Below are 22,737 nucleotides of genomic sequence, written 5' to 3' on the forward strand. Positions count from 1 at the left end.
GTTTTGAGAGATAAATTTGCCATAATAGGAAATTTTCGTCTTTGAGAACTGGAACTCTAATACCTCGTACCCCAGCTCTTCAATAATGGTAATGAAGGACTGCTAGTATGGGACATTAATCTCAGTCTCTCGTGTCTTGGCATCAAGAATGGATGCTGGAAGAGGAGATCTGAGGGATTATTTTCCACAGAATCTTTCCAGTTCCCTCCAATGAGCCTCTGTTCACAAAACAAGAATTTAACCATTGGCTTGAGTTTCTGACAGTGGGCAAATATTTCTGGACACACCGGCACCGGGCAAGCCAAACAACTTTAACTCTGCCAGATGTTTCATCAACATATGCTACACCGACTATCATTTCGCTGGAGAGCAAACTGTTTAGAAGACGAGTCAAAAACACTGTTACATTGTACTACAGTAAGCTGTGTCAGCACAAAAGACCCTGCAATGCCCACCTGAAGTCCTAGTGCAAAGTTGAGGTCTGGAAGAGCCAGGTGGCGATCTTCCATCTTGCGCCTGTTGTTGCGCACTCCATATGCCGACAAAGGCAGGGTTGCAGCAGGTGTGTGGGGCAGTTCTTGAGCCAGTTCGGGCTGTTCCCTCCAGAGGGCACACTGTTCAGCCAGGGCCTCCATTGCAGTGGCTCGAAGTCTGCTAACAGCCAAGTCTGCAGAGCAAGGAACAAAGCGAGTTGCTAGGACGTAGCTCTTAGCTTCCATTCATGGCTAAAAACAGGCGGGGGTGGGCCAGGAAGTGCATAGCCACAGTCACAATCTGCTGTCGCATTTTTGAAGTATCGACGCAAATGAAAGTTCCAATAAGCATTTCAGGAAAACAAGATCGATGAAGAATAAATTATTCAAGAACTGGCACCATTTTCGCCAGTATAGCTTAATAATTAGAATGGAAGAGGTAGCTCAAAGTTTCATACTTACATTTCGTGAGAACGAAAAAACCTGCCAAGCTTGGCTCCATTATAACACAAAATCTATTGTTTAGACCAATAAATATTTGTGTAGGCCTTCGTACACATTGTGCAAGTCTGATTTCATGGCACGAGTGGAACCTCGGAGCGAATAGCTCTTTCAGGTTTCACATATAAACTCCATATTTACTCTCCAGTTCTTCATTATGCTAGGCACATTGTTCACCATGCACATCAAAGATATAATTGACATTTTACCAGCATCTCTACACAGCCTGATAAAACTGGTACGTTGGTTTAGGTAACTATATTACAGAGCAACTCATTGTAGTTAGCACTACAAAAGAATACTAAGGCTACGAGGAAAGCGACAATGGAATGCTCAAAATATTCTTGCAGTTTTTTAACTTGCCTCTAGTTCAAAAAGCACTTTTGCATTTCACATCATTTGTAATGTGGCCACAACGGGAGAGAAAGGAATCCACAGTCTTGAGCAGACAGTACAACACCAAGGCCACCAAGCCACATTTGTGGGTACCAATCAAAGGAGATCATCAAATCAAAAGATTGACAAGGTACCTTCATCTGTGTAGCCCCCAGCCTTTAGCTTCAGGGATGTGTTCATCTGGTGTGCTACGGTCTTTGCCAAGACGGTGCTCAGACCCACGGGCCACTGCCTGCAATCAACAACAAAAAAAAAAAAAGGAAAATATTGATCACAAGATCGCCTGTCGATATGACAACACTTGGACATCGACCAATCGCACTTAGAGGCAAACCACAACCGAAATGGTTGTATTATGCCAAACTGACCAGGATATACCGGTACAGTGATGGAAGTGACTACTTTTTGGGGTAGCTTTCAGAGAAGTACTGCTTTGGAGTAGCCATGAGTGTTTTCAGAGAATTAAAGAAATGCTAGTTTGAAGTTACTATTTATGGTTTCGGAGCAGACTGCCCAATAACCCTTACAGTTCCTCGAGTTCAAAGCATGGCCATATTGTCTCAAAATATTCTTTACAACAGTTATTTCACAATTCTCGATTGGTTTAAATTGCATAAAAGAAAATGAGGAAAACAGCAGGTTATCAAATGAACTATAGAATCCACATAATTAAAATACCAATACTTGTGACAGAAATGAGGTCAGGCTGGTAGAACTAAAGCTGATTGATAACAGTTATATGACTGTGGTTCTATAGTGATGGCAAAGTAGCAGTTGATAATTGGTACCACATCGAAGCTATTTCCATCATTTTCACATTTAAACAAAATAGCCAGTATGCCAAGCTAAAAAAACTCAGCTAAATTAGCTATAAGGTTTATGAACCAACTCATGTTGCATAAGCAAGATCAGAGCTGATGAAGCTGCACAATTGCAGAGTGACATCATACAGATTGTTTTTTTTTATTTCTTTGGTGCAAGCAAGTTGGCCACATGCTTAAGGTTCTTCATTTTCATTTTCTCATTGCAGTTTAGAAATAGGTCAAAGATCAGTTCGGAGGAGACGTAGCAGCATTTCTCTTCTGGACCAGTTTAGGGCAATCGGGGAAGCACTGAATTCCCTTGAGTGCTCGTAATCATTGCTGTCCAACTTTTACGATGACCTACAAGGCACAGTTGAAATGGGGGCCATTTCTGTTTCGCGTGCGCTGGCTCTTCAAGAAGCGAATAAATGGTCGTTCTACTCCGGCACCTTCCGACAATGGCGCCGCGCCGCGGAGGAGCAGAGACAATGGCAGCCGCTACACTTAAACGCGCGTTTGTCACGAAATGCAATCGGAAGGGACAGGGCAACGAGGCAGGTAATTTCATGGAGAGGGAAAAAATTAAAACGATTCCGCAAGGCTGAATCCTATCTGCTCTGCCCGGCAGCTCAAAGACCGATCATCGCGCACGGCGTCCCAGGGGGTGGCTACTAATGATTATAGACAAACACAAAAGACCCTAGGTCCCGGCCACACACACGACGGGAGGGTAACCATAAGTGCGAAGATCACGCGGATTGAAAAAAGAAGAAAGAAAAACCGGCCTCCCTCCCCATCCCAATGACACGCGACCGCCAAACTCACGTAGCAACCGAGGAGTGGAGAATGGGTGGCCTGCGGGGTGATGCTAAACGTCGGAGATACCGATAAAGAAAACAAACTCGCAAAAAAAAAACAAAAAAACAGAGGGGATAACAAAGAAGAAAGATATCAAAGCGGGTGAAGAAGAAAGACACGGCGCCAGTCAACCGGGCGCCCAGATGTCAATGACGAAGGCACAGAGGGAGCCAACAAGAAACAAAGGGAAACAACGCAAGTGTGTAAGCGAGAGAAACGGGACACGCTGCAGAAAAAAAGGGAGGGAAGATGCGGGGGACGCCGGATGGAAAGGGGGGCGCTCGAGAGGCGGGAGGCAGGGAAAAAGAGTGGGGGAAAAGAGGATCGCTCGACGCTAATGTTTGTTCGGCAGCTGCAGCCGCGCGTCGGGCGGGGTTCGTCGACGTCGGTCTCCCCTTTCGCCAGCGGGCTCCGATCGGCGGCGCTGCCGACGCACGCTACACCGATCACAGCGTTCGCGTCGCTCCATGGGAGAGCGCAGCGCTTATGGTAAGCATCATCGCAAACAGATGGCGCGATATCGCTACGGCGCGCGCAAGCAGTTTACTGGGAGAATGTCATCGCGAATGCGTTATAAGCTACTGAAATAAGTGACGAAACGGCGAGTGTCACACGCCGTCAAAATATGTGACGTCACGGCGCACGATTGTCAAGAGGGCGTCGAAACTTGTGGCAGCAATGGACGTTTCCTTCGTAATAATGTTACTTCCAATATACAGTGCGACTTATTTATCTATTCGGTATACCAGTAAAGAAATTAAAAAAAAAGCATAGCAATTATGCTAGCAACGAACGTGTAGTGTATAGTTCCGAGTAGTCGCGGCCACATCACGTACTGCACAAGTTCCGTACTTTTCATTGAATGGCACCTACAGCGGTGTGACGAGGGCTAAAAAAGTACAAAACGCGTCCGCACCCGTTTGACACGACGTTGTAAAACATTTACACGCGTTCAGCGCAAAACCGGATCGATAGGTCAAGTTAAAAGGAACAATGCACCTGAGCGAGCGCGTACGCCATCGAAGAAACGCGTTTGAAAGAAAAGCTAGGTGTCTCGGATTAGCTCGAAGAAAAGCACAAAGGCCTTCCAATACGGCGGACAACGGCAACACGGATAGAATCTCGCACGCGCGCGCGGGGTGTTTGCAGCCGTTCCCCTCGTCACCTTCAAAAGCCCGCGCTCGGGTACGTTCTCAACAAGCTTACAAACGGGGTCGAACGGATGCTTCGAAGCAAGGTAAAAAATTGCCCGCAGCTTCCCTCGGGGGAACACTGAGGAGGATGCGGAAGCGGTTCCGCCAACAGTTTGGCCGGCGCTGGTCGAAGGGACGTCGATCATTCTGTTTGTGGATTCGTTGGCATTCATTTCACGGCGACTTCGGACGTCGACGCGCCGTACAAACCAACGGACGAGCGGCAAGTGAGCGAGCGAGCGCCGACCTTGAGTATATATACAGCGCGACGACGCATGCGCTGTCAGCTGTCGAATGTTCTCGAAGGAGAAGCGCGCGCGCGGCACAGATGGCGACGGCGCGACGGCGCATGCGCTGTCAGCTGTCGAATGTTCTCGAAGGAGAAGCGCGCGCGGCACAGATGGTGGGCGACGGCGCGACGGCGCATGCGCGCGCGTCAGCTGTCGAATGTTCGAGAAGCGGTGCGGACGGTGCGGACGGCGCACTACAAGGCGCGAGTATAAGATGCTTCCGCATCTAAAACAACAAAGGCGGGCGGTGAAATAAACAACGCGCCACGAGGCTGACGACCACACTGTCTGCGTGTTGTGCGCGAGATAACAGACGAGGAACGGCCCCACAACAGATACGCCACGTTTCTCGCAAGAACCATGCATGTACCGTCCAGCAACAAAAGGATCGGTCGGCGAGGCAACGTTGACAGGTAGGCCGGCCCCCGAAACATGGGCCACCACCGACGCTCGCGAACAATATCGTGCAGCACCACCGAAACTGATCACTGGCCACCCCTGATAAATAATTAGAACTATTCTGTGACTTAAGTCCCGAAATCACGACATGAATACGAGAGACGCTGAAGTGAACAGCTCCTAAAATTTCACCCATCTAGATTTGTTTGTCATTCGCCCATATCAAAGCACACAGTATACACAGACAACTACTGAAGTATTGCTTTTATCAAAATGCAGCCGCCACGGCCGGGATTCAACCCCGCGACTCTCAGGTAAGCAGGTATTCACGTGACGCCATCTGCAAGGTGCGCTAGCGCGGCAGTCGCCATATTTGTGGTCTCGCACGCGAACCCCATCGTCGGACCACAACTAAGGTTCTCGGAAGCACGTATTATGTTGACATTTTCGTAAGAAAACGGGTGAGTTGTAGCACCGCCAAAGGACCACGTCTATGGCGGCGCACTCGCTGACGCCACCTAACGGAAAGAGCTCAGTGAATAAATACCTCCTGGTTCAGTTGTAAATAACCATACTAACGTGACAGTAACTGACTCAGTCATGGAAACTATACCCGAAATACCATCGATGATTTCGTCAGTGGCTGATAAACTTATCGTTATGTACCATACGACTCACTCACGGCAATCGGTCACACTCGGTTATGTAAATGAAGCAATTTATGTGACAGTAATTTCGTCTTACCAATACACGAACCAAGTCTTAATACGTCATTGCAGTATTATCTGGTACAATGTCGCCAAGAATTGTAAAATTAGCGATGCATATACAGGCACTAGCGAACTAGATCCCAACGGTATAGATACTATTGTCCATTATTTTGCAATGACATATCGGAATGCCATCGACGACTTTATTTTTAACAATATCGGCAACTTGGGAGAACTTTCGACAGATAATTTAACTATATACTGTACGCGTTCACATGTCTCGCCACCATCTTGTAAAATTTTATGCATCGTCTTGCCGCCCGGAACACGTCCGGTATATATATACAAGCTTCTAAGATACCATGATACTTCACGCAAGAACAACAACCTGTCGCAAGTATTTGATTACTAAAACAGACGCTTGTTCACTTCTGCAGTAAGCTCTCTACGCACTTAACTGTGTATTGCAACGTTTAACAGCGTGAAATACTGCAAGTCGACTTTCTTCAATGAATGCAACCATCGTCGTGAACCAGCCATTCCTTAGACCACCCACCCCGTAACGTGGTTCATCAGTGAATTGGAATACTCGTAAGCATATGGAAACCGCTTCGCAGTCAGTCGACGGAGCTATGCGCAAGCAGACTTGACTACGCAACCAGTAAAACTTTGACCAATAAACAATAGCCACCCTAGTCAGGTTGTGGAAATGAGAAAAGCAGGAATCAGCTTGGTCAGTGCCGGACCTCGACCGTTTTGGCTCCGGCAATACTGCACGGAACTTTTAGTGACCGGACTCGCTCGCACGACCGCAAGGCCAGGTCGCAAGCGTTCACAACAAGAACACACACGCTAAGTTCACTGCACCCGCCTTCTACTTGGGCGGGCAACCTATAGAAAGAATGGGCACCCACCCCGTCCACGCCTCGGCTACAGAACAAGCCAACGTGCGCACTTCGCCCACCAAACAGTACACGCTCACACACGACGAACTTCGAGCTGTCCGATAGACCGTAATAAGCAGCTGCGGATGACGGGAGGCCGTCCTCGTGCCAATGGGCTTAGCAGCCCGAAGTAGGCCGCTATAGTGATTGCAGTGCCGGAACGCCAATAAAAAGGTCGAGATTTACTATAGGGCCTCGGCAGAGAAGTCTGAATGCATTCCAGCGGACGTCCGGTCAGTGACTCAGCACAAACATTCAGAATCATGCAACTTCGTCGAAACACCCACACGGGAGCGAAGTGACGAAGTGAAAGGGGAAATGGAAGAAATAAGCGCTTTTTCCAAGTCACTTCGCTCCCACGTGGGCGTTTCGACAAAGTAGAGCGTTCACTGTACTTTATATAGTCTGGATAGCATTCGTGCTCTTGAATATACCTGGCAAATGTGCGTACGCTCGCGAGAGATGCAGAAGTGTACCGCTAGGTCGGAACAAAAAAAAAAAAAAAAAAGGAGGCTCCAAACGCTTGGCGTATATATGCAGGCGCGCGTCCACCCCTGCTTCTCGAGCACAAAACACTCGGACGCAGGGCAATCGGTCTATCCCACGCTTTATCCATACACTCGCCATATACCAACAATGACGGAAAGTGGCGGCCACAGGGAGAACAAAAGACGCGACAGAACGGAGGCGCGGGTTGTGCGGTCTTCGCAAGCCGACGCACGCGTCTCAACGAAACGAGGCTGCAGCGGTGGGAGTAGAAACAATAACTTGAGCACGCAATCGGAGCATTGAGGTCAGCGCGCACCGGGACCCATCACGGCGGCGAGACTAAGAGGGTTCCCAACAAGTACGGCGTCCAGTCTCTGGATCGACTCGGCAATTCCGACTCGCTTATGCGAACCCCTACGTCATCTCATCGGAGCGATGGTTCTCTCCTCTGGCTTATATCTATGAAAGCTTATATCATTCGGAATCGAATACACGCCTTTCATGCGGTTGAAGCTGTGAAAGATGCACTAAGCTGTAAAGATAAGATGCACTATACATGCGTGACTACATAACTTGTGCTTTGTTTGGGTGCGAGGCACAAAGTCTGCCCATATATATTGACTCCAAGGCGGTGCTGCGATAAACCTTCGCAGCACCCACCCTGCTGCGCATATTAATATCGCTCTTGCAGCTTCGTTGTTCGACGGCTTGAACGCCTCGTGGAATTCGTCGTTTGTGTTTTTTGTATGAAATTTAGATCGGCAACACTGTATAAGCGACCGGGAGTCGAACCCGCTCGCTTCCTTGTGCTCAGCACAGCAACGTCACGTACCTATAGACTTAGGTCGCCACCATTCGTTAAGCCAGTTAGTTGCAAAGGGAAAACACTGGCTAGAATAAGCAGCAAGGGCCCTTGGACACTAGGAACGAAAAGCAGGGTTCAGCGAGACGAAAAGAATAAGCTGCACGTGCATCCCGGTTTCCCGTGCAGCAACGGTCGGCCAGCCGAGCAGCAATTCAGGCGCGCGCGCGCTCAGTCGGCGAGACCGTGGTATACACACAACGGCTTTCCACTCTACATAGCGCGCTCGCCCGCAAGAAGGCGCGCACGCTGGCGTTGAGTTACTGTATATGCTACCTCTAAAGGTATAGCATATGCAGTAACTCTACGCTGGCACATACACGAAGGAGCAGCAACAGCGCGCCGTCTCGTGTGCGCCTTACACAACTCCGGCTACGGCGGTCTTCGGCTTCTCGGCGTCATGCACGCTATCGCTTTGCATTCACACAAATAGATTCGCACACGCGAAACGGGAGCATATACGCCGAGTATGTATTTGCATGAGGGATATATACAAGTCATGCTCGCGGATAGAGACAAACAGTGCGCGAAACGCGAAGTCGAGGGTGTGCTTGTTGTTGTAGAATTAAATGAGTACATTTCGACAAGCACTTCCTACTTAGAGGTGTATTCGAGTACCACCCGATGTCTCAGCCAAATGAAAACAGACTGGTCCCCCCCCCCCCCCCCCATTATACGGGGCAACAGTCAGCGCGAAAAGTAAAGAAGGCAAATTGACAACCAACCGCGTGTAACACGATGGCTCAATGCGGATTTCTCAGAAAGTATACACCTTTCGGCTACCAATTTTGTGCCTATACTGCAATAGACAAAAAATTTGTCCTTGTCCGGGGATCTAACCCAGGACCATGGAATGCCTTGCCAAATGATAAAGATTTCCGAGAAATTCTGGATTTCTTGATAGATATGTAGGGTTTAACGTCCCGAAACCACCACATGATTACGAGAGACGCCGTAGTGGAGGAGGACTCCAGAAATTTTGACCACCTGGTGTTCTTTAACGTGCACCCAAATCTAAGCACACGGGTCTACAGCAGTTTCGCCTCCTTCGAAAATGTAGCCGCCGCCGCCGGGATTCGATTCCACGACCTGCGGGTCAGCAGCCCGCAGTCACTAGACCTTAGCGACTAGACCACCGCGGCGGGGCCTGGATTTCTTAATAACTTCGTGCTAAAACAAGCGGTTGTCCGTTACCTTTTTTTTTTTTTAACGTTTCCACGCACCTTGTGGGATTCTGCTGAACCGATTCGGAAAGATACGTCCAGTGCACTAAATGTACGTACAGTCGCGCTCAATGCGATCAAGTTGCAAGACGCTGGGCATGGTTAAAGTGACCCAAAGGTCTAAAAATGACGTCAAAAAACGTTAAATTAGTTCAGAAAGTACTGCTAATTGAGAGAGTTTAATAGTTCACCGACGTTTTTCTATGTAGGTGCCGCTTTACAGAGTTGGCGCCTTTCAAATTTGAGTACAGTCGGCGTATGGCACCTCTTACTGAGCACGGCTACATGTGCACTCCTGGCTACAAAAGCTATTGGAGCACAAAACAAAAAGGAGAGGAGGGGCTATGGGAACAATACATAATGAATCCTTGGAATCGAACACGAATAACGCATTAGCGAGAATATGCAACTCGCTCGTGCGGCTGAGATGCTCCACTAACACTCGTAATCGAGCACTTAGGCGTCATCGAGGTGTCTGACACGTCAGTCTATGGGTGAACGCACCGGAACGCGCATTAAGTCTGCAATTACGTTGTCGGGTCGCGGACGTCTCACGAAAGGACGCTGGATGTCAGCTGCCAGAGAGGGAAGGGGTCCGACGAGGAAGAGCCACGCCACAAAAACGGGCTTTTAATATACGGTGCCCCACCTGCAACTGGACAGATGACAGCATCGTCTCGAATCGGGCTCTTCATTCAGTCAGCTCTATATCGCGAGTCGGGCAGACAGCGAACGGATACTGACCGCTCGATTCCTGGAACAGTATAGTGATACGGCGTTCAAGGCCAAAAAGAAAAAAAATTGCCCGCAGCTTCCCTCGGGGGAAAACTGAGGAGGATGCGGAGCATATAATTGGTTAACGGGGTGTTAAAGTGCGACTTACTTGGGTCGATGGCTAAATTGGTTAACGTGGTTGTGAAATGGGGTGTTAAATGAGTGAACACGTACACACGTATGTGAAAGGGCGGCGCTGGTCGAAGGGACGTCGATCATTGTGTTTGTGGATTCGTTGGAATTCATTTCACCGCAACCTTGGACGTGGACGCGCCGTACAAACCAACCGACGAGCGGCAACTGAGCGAGCGAGCGCCGACCTTGAGTATATATACAGCTCGACGGCGCATGCACTGTCAGCTGTTGAATGTTCTCGAAGCGCGACGCCACATGCGCGTCCACTGGAGAATGAGGAGAATTGTAGATGTCGAACGCGGTGTGTAGAGGAGGAAGGGTGCACAGATGGTGGAGGAGTGAAGCACGCGCGGTGTGTAGAGGAGGAAGGGATGCACAGATGGTGGAAGAGTGGGCGACGGCGCGACGGCGCATGCGCGCGCGTCAGCTGTCGAATGTTCGAGAAGCGGTGCGGACGGCGCACTACAAGGCGCGAGTATAAGATGCTCCGCATCTAAAAAAGAAGACAAGCACGCAGAGAGCTTTCTTGTAATCGTTCGAAGACCAGAACTGCCAGCCATAACTAAAAGCTCGCCTCGGCAGCCAGTCGAACAAGTGGCGCAGCGGGTGCGAAACTACAAGGCCCCTACAGCGCGTTCGAAGGAATATAAAAGAGCGCACAAGCAGGAGTCGACAGAACGCAGCGTTGCGACGAAGACGACTATAAAAGACGCCCGGCGCGCGTTTAAAGGGCCCCACCACACGTACGTCCGACGTCCGTTAAGAAAGCAGCAGCTCCCCGCGGCAACGCCAAAGTGGCCGCAGTTCAATCGGCACCGCTACCGGTTCTGGGCATAGAGGCCGCTGCTGCTGCTGCTTCACGCAGAGACTGCGCCGATGTCGGCGCGAGGTATACGCACGTACTCTGGACTGGGGCGGGAGAAATAAAAGAGCCAACTCGTCAGGACCCACGCACGGGGGGCCCGTCCCCCGATGCGTAGAAGCGACTCGAGCCTCGGCGTGCGAACGACGAACGCGCTTCGTCTCGTAATACAAATGCGCCTGTTTGTCCTATACAGCTTTTATAATACAGTACAATGCGAGGAGGAAGCGAGAGAACAGGTCTTGTCTTCCCGCACCCACGGACTGAGCTCAGCCCGCGAGAAAAAACGAAAACAACCAGGGCGCCAAGCTCTTCACCACAGAATGGTCTGCCCTTTTCTGCTGCAGCGCTTGCCGAGGCTAACTCGAATAATAATAAGTTCGTCGGAAACCGGCTCAACAGGCCCCGCTGCCACTTACACTGTACTGCACAGCTTCGCCAGAAACTGGAAGCGCGCGAATGTTTTAGTATAGTGGTTTTCTAACCACTACACTTTCAGCACAAGCCGAAGACGTGCCGCCGAACGGACGGTTCCAAGACATCCCAGACCAGACCACGGGCAGACGTACAGTAACCGCGGCCCGCCCTGTCTCCCCGTAGCAAACAGAAATGACCGAAGATGGACGCGGTGGGGGGGGGGGGGGCTATCTGTTTCCATTCAGGAGGACGAGTACATGCAGTGCAAACACACGCACGACAAGCGTCCACGCGTGCGGGACCCAGTACTGACGCGAGCACAGCAGCGCGCGTGTGTGTTAACATGAATGGGCGCAGTCGCGGCGTGTTGGGGGACACGGAAGAAGCGGACGCTTGAACATCGGGGACGCGTGGAAGTGGGAAAGGAAGGCGGGATGGGGTGATCGATACTCACCCCTCGGACGGCGCTCCAAAAAGGCTGCGTGCGGAGAAGAGAGATAGCGAGCGAGTCAATTCGTCTTGCCACTGTTTTCAATCGCGCAATGCAACTTAGAAGTGTGGCAGTTTGGGCTAGTTGGTATGGCATGACGATAGTCGTAGCGCGAGAACAAAACGACGACACAGAGACAAGGACAGACTTCCTTCCTTCTTGTCTTCCTTCTTGTCTGTGTCGTCGTTTTGTTCTCGCGCTATAACGATCGTCATCACATACCAACTAGCCCAAGCTGCCACACAAGTCTTTCGTGTCCTTGTCTCTGTGTCGTCGTTTTGTTCTCGCGCTATAACTATCGTCGTGCAATGCAGTTAAGTACGCAAATTAACAAGCGTCGACATGCCGGAAAAAAAACCGAGAAACAGACACGGAGAAACACCGGAAAGAAGGACGTGATTTACTTTGCCGGTTTTTTTTACGGTGTCACGCCTAAAAAAATACCGCAGACTATAACGGTATTTTTGCACATGCCACGAATGAACACGAGAAACGGAACTTGCACGTTATGTGCTCACCCTTGATGCGACTCAATGCAACTCGATCCGTACAACGAAGTCACCACCAATGCATCCCTTGTGGAAATCTTATTCCTCGCATATTACATAAATGTGATGCAAATACGACAGGAGCGGATCCAGCCACTCCCGTGTTAGGGGGGGGGGGGGGGGCGGTCGCCTGAAGTAACATTGGAGAGGGGGGCGCGGTCATGACATTTTGTTATTACTAGCAGAAAAACCGCTTCGATTCCGATGGAGGCGAAAATGTAGGCCCGTGTGCTCAGATTCGGGTGCACGTTAAATAACCCCAGGTGGTCCAAATTTCCGGAGCTCCCCACTACGGCGTCTCTCATAACCATATGGTGGTTTTTAGACGTCAAACCCCACAAATCATTCAAAAACCGCTTCAAACCATAAATACTGTATAGGCGTGCTCACAGTGGCTTCACTGACTTGTCCTAATTGCTGATAAGAGGTGGATCACAAGCACTGAAGTGAAAGGGGGGGGGGGGTTGCTGACACCTGCTTCGGGGGGGGGGGGGGGGGCGATCGCCCCTACCGCCCCCCTCTGAATACCCCCCTGCTATACAGAAACTACATCAGCATATCATACAATGAGTCTCGTGTGCTTTACCACTCAGCCACACTGTACTGAAGCGGGTAAGGTTTACACAAGCCGCGCTTGTGCGACTAATCTCTCAGTCCCCTCCATTCACCACTCTAGATTTTTTTTTGTACTTGTGCGTAAATGAAACTCAAATCAAAACCAAGGTAAGAGAGTTATCGTCCGGAGCATATGTATACAACAGCGACGACTTCAATGCACGAATGAATTCCACGGTCCTTTGAAACGGCGCGGCGTTTTGGGGTGAACAACCGAATATACAGCAAAACTAGTTCGTTCCCACGGTTTAAACTTTTTTTTCCCAAACGCAGTGTTGAAGATCCAGCAGCGCCTCGTCCATGCCCTATGATTATTAACGTGTTGGCGCCAAAAAGTGATGCAAACAGCGCCTTAACCGTGTGCAAGCACCGCTCCAGCACCTGAAACACGTTCATCGCGCATATACAGCGGTGTACTAATGACATCGCGTACTAATTAGCTCGCGGCTGTCGCGTGTGTATACACATGCACCGCGATAAATGCCCATACTGAGCTAAACGCAACGTGACCAACAGTTGCAAAGTTAATCGATATGTGGCGGACGAAGGCGTGGCAGGATCCTTCGTATACAGTGTAGCAGCCATATAGTTGTACGCAGGGTTCTCCAATGGGCGGGAGTGGGGAGGCAAGTTTTATCGCAGCATTGGCACCCCCCCCCCCACCCCCACATGGATAGGGGGAGCTCTGGTCGCCCCACCACTCGCTATGCCTATAGCAGCAGCAGCAGCTCATTGTTTTCCTAGCTTCCGATGCAACACGACCACCGTAGGTCCTGAATAAAAACTCTGCCTAAATAACATAACGCGCCAGCTATATAGGCGTCCGTCCAGTGGCAGTAATAATAACGTCCACGCCAAGCTTAGCTGCAGAAGCGAAAAATACGGCGAAGACGAGCAAACAGATGGGTTAAAGAGAATTAAAAGAATATAAAAGAAGAACAATCTAGCACACAGACAGCGGGGCGGACGCCCCGTTTTTGACTAATAGCACCTGATCAAAGGATAATGCGCTTCAGCGCGTGACGCGGACAGGTGCGCTGCGCCTGTTTATATCGCGGCCGCTCCTTTCTTGCACTCTGTGGCCGCGGGTGGTTATATGGAACGACTAACTCTTCCCACAGACGCGGCACAAAGGCGCGGAACACTTAGATAGCCCGCTTATTGAGAGGAGGAGCAGGGGGGGGGGGCGCATTTGACCGGAGTCGGGTCATAGCGGCGGCGAAGACTTCCAAGGGGAGCCAGACAAGTCTATTGCCGCGTCAGCACCGCCATTGTAGCGTGCGCGCTCGAAGACGACCAGACGGGTCAGACAGCTTCAACTATAAGACAGCCCCAACCAACTTGCAAGCACACAGCGCTGCCGCTCTGTCCATGGCGCAATGAGGACGGCAGACGTAGTTGTCGAGGAGGATGAAAATAGAGGGAGGGCTTTTTTTTTTTTTAATGAACGGCTCATTACACTCGGAGAGAGCCGTGCAGAAAGATGCAGAAGTTTACGAGAGGGCGTATATATGTAAAATTGCTGGCTGGTCGTCTCTAATTTGCGGTAGCTATTTACAACGGCGCGACCGCATACCGCGAGGCAACACAAGGCGCCCAAGCTATATATCCGCCATCGACAAATGAAAACAATCAGCCCCGAAAGCCGAGCTGTTTGACCCAGCTCAGGTCCGGTACGTTCTCCTATATGTAATGAGAAAAAACTTCGATTCATCGACGACTTCGAAATTATGTATCGTTATTCGGACGTTATTTCAATTACTACAAAGTGCAAAAGCACCGCAAACGACCACGGACGATGATGAGTGTAAGAATTTCAGTACCGTACTATGTAGAGCCCCGATAGAACGTACCGTAGCCACAGTTTCGCTTTGACATACTCTGTTAGAGTTGTACTGCTCTCCGATGAACATCATAGATTGTAGAACACCACAATGTCATTGGCTATAGTCCAGCGCGCGATGACCGGCGTCCTAACAGGCAAGCTCGTGATATGCGAGCAGATTATGACCGTGCAGAGAGGCAAGTGCAGAGAGGCCCACAAAAAAAAAAAAAATGTGCAGAGAGGCAAGTTGTTCCAAATATTCCTATAGGATTAGAATGTACAGCCACGACCGTGTTACTGCATAGCTTTTGCCAATGAAGATCATCGACATCGTAACGGCTCACTGCAGGCTTTGCGAACCCGTCCCTCCGGACTGTGTCGTGTACACTGCACAGTACTAAGTGACTAGGAAGGAGGAGGGTGAACGCATTATAGCCGTCGCCGCGACTGGAAGGATCGCCCGTCAAGCGCCGCTTTCGAGAACGTCAACCGTGTGACGTGGCCCCTTCAAGGCGACGCATGCCGGGTCGGCCCGCCGCATGCAGTCGGCTCCGGTTTCATAATCACCCCTACAACACCGGCTGCTCAGAGACGACGGCATCAATCGAGAAGCCGGTCCGGACGGAGCCAGGGGGGAGCGACGTCGTAAACACAGGCATGCACGATGCACGGAGGCAGTGGCGACCTCTCGGTCTCGATCACGCAACAACGCAGCGAACAACAGCAACGACGAAGTCGCGCCGGACGGCATCAAGACACGCCACCTCACGCAAGAAGACCCATCGTTACTTCCATCGTCCGTGCAGCAAGAGCAGCGCAGAGAACGGCGGTCGCGGAAGACATTGAAGGGTTCGTGGTTCACTCGATTATGCAACGCTCGGGCGTTCGATTTAAGCGGGGCGGCGGATAAACGAGGCATTTTTTTTTCTCCGGACAGCGAGAGGCCGATCAGGTATAAATAATCGCGAGGGCGCAGAACGTAGCCTGATCGGTTTCTTTACACGGCTGACGTGGCACGCACTAAAAGGGATGGTTTTTGGTGAAGAATAACAGAGCTGATACAAAAAAAAAATTGAAGCGGCCGCGCGATGCGTCATATTTATCATACAACGTTCCTTAAAACTCGTATTTATATTTACTTCTTGATTGGACGGTATATGCTTTTTTACTGCTCGATCTTCCTGTGTTGTTCCACGAACGTCGTAACACCCCCACTATAGTGGAGCAGTGGTCTCCCGTTTCTTGTACTCGGTCCGTATATATACATATATACATATACATATATATACATATACATATACATATATATACATATACATATACATATATATACATATACATATACATATATATACATATACATATACATACATATACATATACATATACATATATATATATATATATATATATATATATAAGGGAGAGAAGTGTATACCTAAGGGCTCGTATTTCCGTGTTTTAACACAATATTAATGAGATATAACAGACAGTAGTGCCAAGGAATGTACAGGGGGAGTTATTAGAACCAATGGAATGTAAATAAGAAGAAAGCAGAAAGAAAAGTGGATGAAAAAATTACCAGCTGTGAGCAGGAAACGAACCCACGACCTTCGAATAACGCGTTCGATGCTGGTAATTTTTTCATCCACTTTTCTTTCTTCTTTCTTCTTATTTACATTCCATTGGTTCTAATAACTCCCCCTGTACATTCCTTGGCACTACTGTCTGTTATATATAGTCAAGTAGATCCTCCGTGAGCGGTCACAACGTGGTTTATTTCGACGTTTCGGCCTAGTCTGGCCTTCATCAGGATTGAGGGTACAGTTATATCAGAACTGGCCGGTTAGATAATGGGACCAACGATGACGTTCATACTTTCATCAACTACGCCCCCGATTTTCAGGAACGCATTCAACTGAACTTACGAATGCATCATATACTGGGAACCCCTGGTGTTATGAGGCACGCCGTAGTGGATGACTTGGGAGGTTGCGTCCCTCTTCATATACACACACGTTCACTATCATACTATCCTCCTACCGGCAGTTCGATTCCCTTAGAGTTCCTTTCGATGTATTGGTTTTTGGGGATATTTATGTAGAAAGAAACTTTATAGTTAGCGTACGCGTTTAACGCGGAGAAAAGACAACTTTCATTTCCCCAAATGACTTCTTGAAACGCGTGTAATGAAAGATTAGTTCACATGGCTTAGTATACGGTATTGCCGAGCTCTTCGATTATGAATGCGCAACGAATGTCGAGCGTACCAGTTGTGAAGGGCTCTGGAAGTAAACCAAAAAACAAAATATACACCGGCAAAGCTAGGCCACATGGCAAGTGCACGCGTTAAGTCGAAGAACGCACGACAATGAGACTGCGGGATTTCGAATTATTAGAAAGTTTTAGTACTGCGGAATGGTGCTACGTACGCATCACGCAAGCGCCTTGCGTTACGTGGCGTTGTTTGCCACTAATCGGCTTTTGTTACGCCGTAGTACCCACGTACGTAACGAGCGTGAAGCGTGTTGCGTCATCTGGTAGATCAAAATAGAAGCACGTGTTGTTGACAGCCAATGTGAGCCAATCCAAGTGTTATAGCCAGATTATGGCCATATTTTAAGCCACAGAGCCGGTCGGTGCTTGCCTTCTCGCGCTGTCGCGAACTTGTTCGAGAGCGGCGCGATCAGCTCATACGTACGCACGCACGCATCTCATGCGTGCGTACGTAGCGGCTGCGTACGTAACGCGATACGTGCGCGTTGCGGTCTGCGCATGCGCACTACGCAGAACGTGGCGTCCTTACGTACGCAACACCGCCACGTACGCAGCGTACGCTGTACTAAAACTCTCTATTGTAAGCGTGGGGGCTTGATCAATTTCGAACACATGCTCTGGCGTTGCTCGGCAATGGCCGGTGCGGCTTCTCACGGTGAACAGTGGTGGCAGCGAATGCTGCACAGTGACGCGCTGGCGGACCAACTCGGGGCTGTCCAGAGGGGCTAGTGCGGCGCCAGAGGGGGCTTGGCCTTTCTGTCCCGACGTGGGAGCGTCCAGCATCAGTCCTGGACTGATCCTCGGGACTTCAATTAATGTTCTGCATACCATATCATACTCCAATGAGATGAAAAGAAGAGAGAGAAGATGATAGGGAAGGGGGAAAAAAGCGGTGCAGACAAAGCAGTTTCTCGAAACACTCACTCGGCTGTCGAGAGAAGCGACGGCGGGGCAAGTTTGTATTTGGTCTGCTATAACCTTTAATTCGCTATATCAGTGTTCTTTATAGCGAGGTTGAACCGCGTAAATAGCCAAGCCTTCCCATGCTCAGGCACGTGGAAAGTACACGCATTAAGTTCGGCGTTACTTCTAACAACGCCGACTAAATTTTAAGGCGGAAAGGCTGCCGCAGTGACGTCAGAGGGTGGAGGCCCAGTTACGCCGCGAACGCGGCGGAAAGCCGGTGTTTCGTTCACGTTTTAGGAGAACCAACGCTCCCGCTCTCGCAGCTGCTGCGGCTTGATTGGGCCGAATAAGAGATGTGGAAAAAAAAGTCTTACTGAGCATGCTCAGTTGGGCAACTGGGCCCCCAACCTCTGACGTCACTGCGGCAGTTTTTCGGCCTTGAAATTTAGTCGGCGTTGCTTCTAAGCAGCGCGACAATGCAAGGGGGAAAATAGAAGGAAAAGGGTAGGGAAGGAAGGAAGTAAGGAGAGAAAATGAGCGGCGCAGACGAAGCAGTTGAGGCACGCACTCGGCAGTCAAGTGAAGCGACAGCCGCTCGAGCGTGCCGCGCCGATGACTGGTTTCCGCGGCCGTGCTCGTTCCGCGGGCCGAAAAGGCGGCGGTCGACGCGAGTTCGCAGAGTTTCGTTGTTCGGGTAAGACTTGCGCAGTCACCGTGATATAACGACCAAGGACAACAAGCACTGTGAAAAAAAAAAAAAGTGAGCGTGCACCTTTTTTCTAGCGCCTGCGTTCTGCGGCAAACGTGGAATAATTGCCGACGCCTGCATGCGAAAACAAGATAGACGCTTGACGGGTCCAGAAATAACGATGACGCATCGCGCGTCGCCATGGCAGATAGTACAAGGATTGTGGCGCTACTTCCAGCTCAGAAAATCGTGCGAAACAGGTCCGCAAAGTGCAGCAACTGCCTGTGGTGCTGGTCGCATATACAGACGTGCTGCTGAACCCTCTGCAATACGGGGTTTCCACGAGGAACTAGTTTCATTCGTGGCTAGCGCAGTAAATTGCTCGGGTTTCACGCGTCTAAACCACGACATGATAATGAGGCATGGCGTGTAGTGGTAGTTATAAGTTTTGAACACTTGGTGTTCTTGGGCAAAATGCAAAGCTTTTTTTTTTTTTTAATTTCGCTCCCACCCCGAAATGAGGACATGGCTGGAAATCAATCCCGCGCGCTTTCGTGCGTGGCCTCCGAGATGGCACGCCGGCGGCGGTTTGCGCGCAATCTCCGAGGCCATGCTTCGAGGAGCCGATGGCCGAGCAAGAAGACGCGTGCTAAGCTAGCAAAAAAGACACACAAACAGCAGGTTTACCATAACGTAACTGATATGTGTGCGCTACAAAAAAACGTTTATTGCACAGCAAGCTGTAATAGCGCAATCAAAGCCTGCCTTCTTGATACGCTTTTCACACGTCACGACAATACGTATAACGCGCATGCGCACGTGTTACAGTCAGTAACGACACAAGCTAACCATGGCATACAGCAACGTTCTCGATAGCCGGAAGATGGCAACAGCTGAACGAGTGCCACGCGAGGAGCGCAAAGTCCGTCCACACTAAGCGAAATGGACCATTACGTTAGCTTATAGTTTCGATAGATCTTTTTTTTTTCTCATAAACTCCGCTTTCGTGACACACAACACCGCAGTCGCATCAGCGTCCCATCATTCGGAAACGGAGTGCCTTAACCTTGACCATAAGCACACGTTACACAAACTGCCACGGGACATCTCGCTTCTCCTGGGCCACCAAAACTTCAAGCGTGGAGCGAGTGGTGGAGAGAGAAAAGAGGAAAGGGCGGGCATTGTGCGAAGGCGATTTGCGGTTCAAAATAGGAAGAGGACAGCAAAGCGCCGCGCTGTGCCACTGAACTCCACGACGACGTCAGGGGCAGGGAGGCGTAGCAGAAGGGTCGGCGACGGGCTTGCACTTTCGGTACGGCTCTCGGCTCCATTAGGTCCCCGAAACAGAGGCGTGGGGATTTCCGCCGACGACGGGGGAACAATCGGACGCCGACGGAGAGGAACGCGGAAAGAAAAGTAATGGAAGGGAAAGAAGAAATGTAAGAGGAAAAGTTTTGAAAACGGAGCGGAATGGAGGACTGTGGCGGCGGCGGTACGTGGCCGAGTCACGACAGTCGCCGTAGTTACGTCATGCTCGTAATCGCGCGAACGTGGACGAAAGAAGCGATCAAAAGAAAGAAAAGAAGAGAAAGAAAGTGAGAAAGAAAGAGAGAAAGAAAGAAACGGAACAACAGTTGCGGAGAAGGACAGAGATAGGGAAGATAAGGGAATGCCTCCATCAAAGTTTTTAGAGACCAGAGGCACGCAGGACTTCCAGAAAAGGAGAATAGAAAAAAACCCGGTTCCCACTTTGAGACGTTAGAAGGTACGAAAGGAAACTGCAGAAAAAAATCGGAAAGAAACGAGTACAAGCCGCGTAAGAGAAATAAAGAAGTGGAGCTCTCAATGTGACACGGTGGAGGCTCTTTCCCAAGAACTTTTTTTTCATGATTTGCTTTCTTTTTAAAAGGCGCTCGCTTCGCATGCAGGGCAAGGGTATACGAGGCGAAGTGAGAGGTTCTTTTGCGCTTTGCAGAACACGCCGACCTCGCCACTAGCTAGCCGGTCGAGGCGCCAAGAAAAAAATAAAAATAAAATAAAGGCGACGAGACGCCGCTGACGGCCACGGAAACCAGTCATCGGCGAGGTACGCTTGAGCGAGCAACCGCCGCCACACTTCACTGGTGGCTGGCGGTCGAGCATGCGTGCGTGTGCGATGAGCGAAGGAAAACTTAAACCTGGCTGCTTGTTTTCGCTGCTTTCTTCGAACAAACTCCACCCACGTCCTCAATCAACTTTTTAACTTGGTGCATTTGGTTTTGTTTTTTAAAGGAGTTTGCGCAATATCTTCGGACACGCGCGACTGCATACGCCGAGCTACTTCATGTAAACATTGTTCACTCTGACAGCTTTACTAACGAAGAACACCACTAATCATAATCATCATTCGAACCCGAAACCTTTCCATGCAACCCACCCTGTCGAACGACAGTATCCAGAGTTTTAAGTGCCAAAACCATACGATGCAAGACGCCGTATAATGGAGGGCTCCACAAATTTCGACCACGTGATCTTTTCGAAGGGTGAGGGCCAAAAGCTTGCCACGACCGTTTAGGCCCAGATAGTCACTTCAGCCTGAACACAGCAGTAAGTTGACGACAAAAGTGACTCCCAGGCCTTGAGGGAGGAAGATGGCAGTATTGTTTTGCAAGCTGCCTGAAGGCTGCCCAATAACACATCTTGGGAATGTGAAGGGAACCCACCACCAAAGCGCAGTGAAGTGGTGTAGACTTGCGAACTGATAACTTGCAGAGACATTGCACGGGCCTCTGGCCTTTTTGCGGAGTCTAACTGGCTATCTTGGGGTCAGCGGCCAACTATGGTAACCGCCGTACCAGAGCGGCGTGACCCTCTCCTGCTCGTTCAGTTATATACGATTACGTCGCTTCACTAAACGCTTTGCCGCCGTTTTCAGCTGTTTTATGAGAGGAAGTAGTTTCTTTAAGAAGAAGATGAAAAGTGAGCCCCGCAACTGTCTGCAGGCAAGTGCGACACTTCAGCAGTAGCTCACGAGGGAATGGGATAAGGAGGGATCAAGAAGGATATTGTGAAATAAAGATTGAGAAAAGAAGATGATTCGGACACAGTCGAAGGAGTCCGGGGAAGGGGCACCGATCGGCTAGAGCTACGCTGGCGTCGGAGATAGCGGACCACACAACCGTTCAGCACGAAATCCACGAAGAGAGTCGTCAGCTGCTGTATCCGTTCCGACGCACTAGATCATGATCACAGGTGTTCTGTCCTGAACGAGGGCACGTTAATCTGAAACAAAACGGGCCACTTTTTTAACGTCATTCTTGCGTCCCATGACGCAAGGCCACCCTTTGTAATCTGCAATTTATAATTGCTGTGGTTTTACGTCCCGAAACCACGATATGATAATGAAAGATACCGTAGGGCTCCGGTATTTTCGGCCAGCTTGGGTCATTTACCGTGTACCCAAATATAAACACGCGGGACAGTTTTCAGGTCACGTGATACAACTTTTAAGGTGGACAGCCGGTCGGAACACAGCGCCCGTCCACTGTCCATTCTCTCCCAGTGTGTTTTCATCGCATTATGCTCCGATCGAAGATATACTTGATTCGACCAACGGTCTTCCAAAAATATAGCCGAGAAAAATGGTGCAGCCACAGATGTTTATAGGTGGAAGGGTGGGGACGGGAGCAAAATTAAAACATTCATTATACGTGCGTGCGTGTGTTTACACGCGAGTGGGTACATATTGTCACGGGCGTCCCGCGAAAAAGACGAAGGCGACAGCGCATACGCGCATCTGCACGCTTTTATGCAGAACGCAACAACGAGAAAGATGAGGAACTCTCTCTCACGCGGTTAACAAAAAGACCGACCCGCTGCTGTTTTCTCAGCGTCTTCGAGTACGACCTCTCTCTTGACGTCGCGACAATATACAGACATGTACAACTGAAAACTCGAGAGCGAAAAAGGAGTTGAACACCCCAGCCCTCCCCTGTACACCGTTACGTACACCAGGGCAGTAATTAAAGCCGAGCTAACCAGTTCGTATGAGCGCATTGTGGAATATCGCAAAAATGCACT

General features: G+C 49.8%; 1 protein-coding gene across 4 annotated transcripts in view; it reads right to left on the minus strand.

Annotated features, from left to right (window-relative positions):
* The window catches only part of LOC119181439 (uncharacterized), a 120,594-nt gene that overhangs the window by 10,538 nt on the left and 87,319 nt on the right, over nucleotides 1-22,737 (minus strand). For all 4 annotated transcript variants that reach the window (XM_075888961.1, XM_075888962.1, XM_075888963.1 and 1 more), the window contains exons 2-3: nucleotides 1,505-1,602; nucleotides 456-667 (exon numbers count right to left, since the gene is read on the minus strand). In XM_075888961.1, the coding sequence (XP_075745076.1) occupies nucleotides 456-667; nucleotides 1,505-1,602 (310 nt within the window). The remainder of the gene's footprint in view (nucleotides 1-455; nucleotides 668-1,504; nucleotides 1,603-22,737) is intronic.

Source organism: Rhipicephalus microplus, chromosome 3 (assembly GCF_043290135.1).
Source record: "Rhipicephalus microplus isolate Deutch F79 chromosome 3, USDA_Rmic, whole genome shotgun sequence".
NCBI lineage: Eukaryota > Metazoa > Arthropoda > Arachnida > Ixodida > Ixodidae > Rhipicephalus > Rhipicephalus microplus.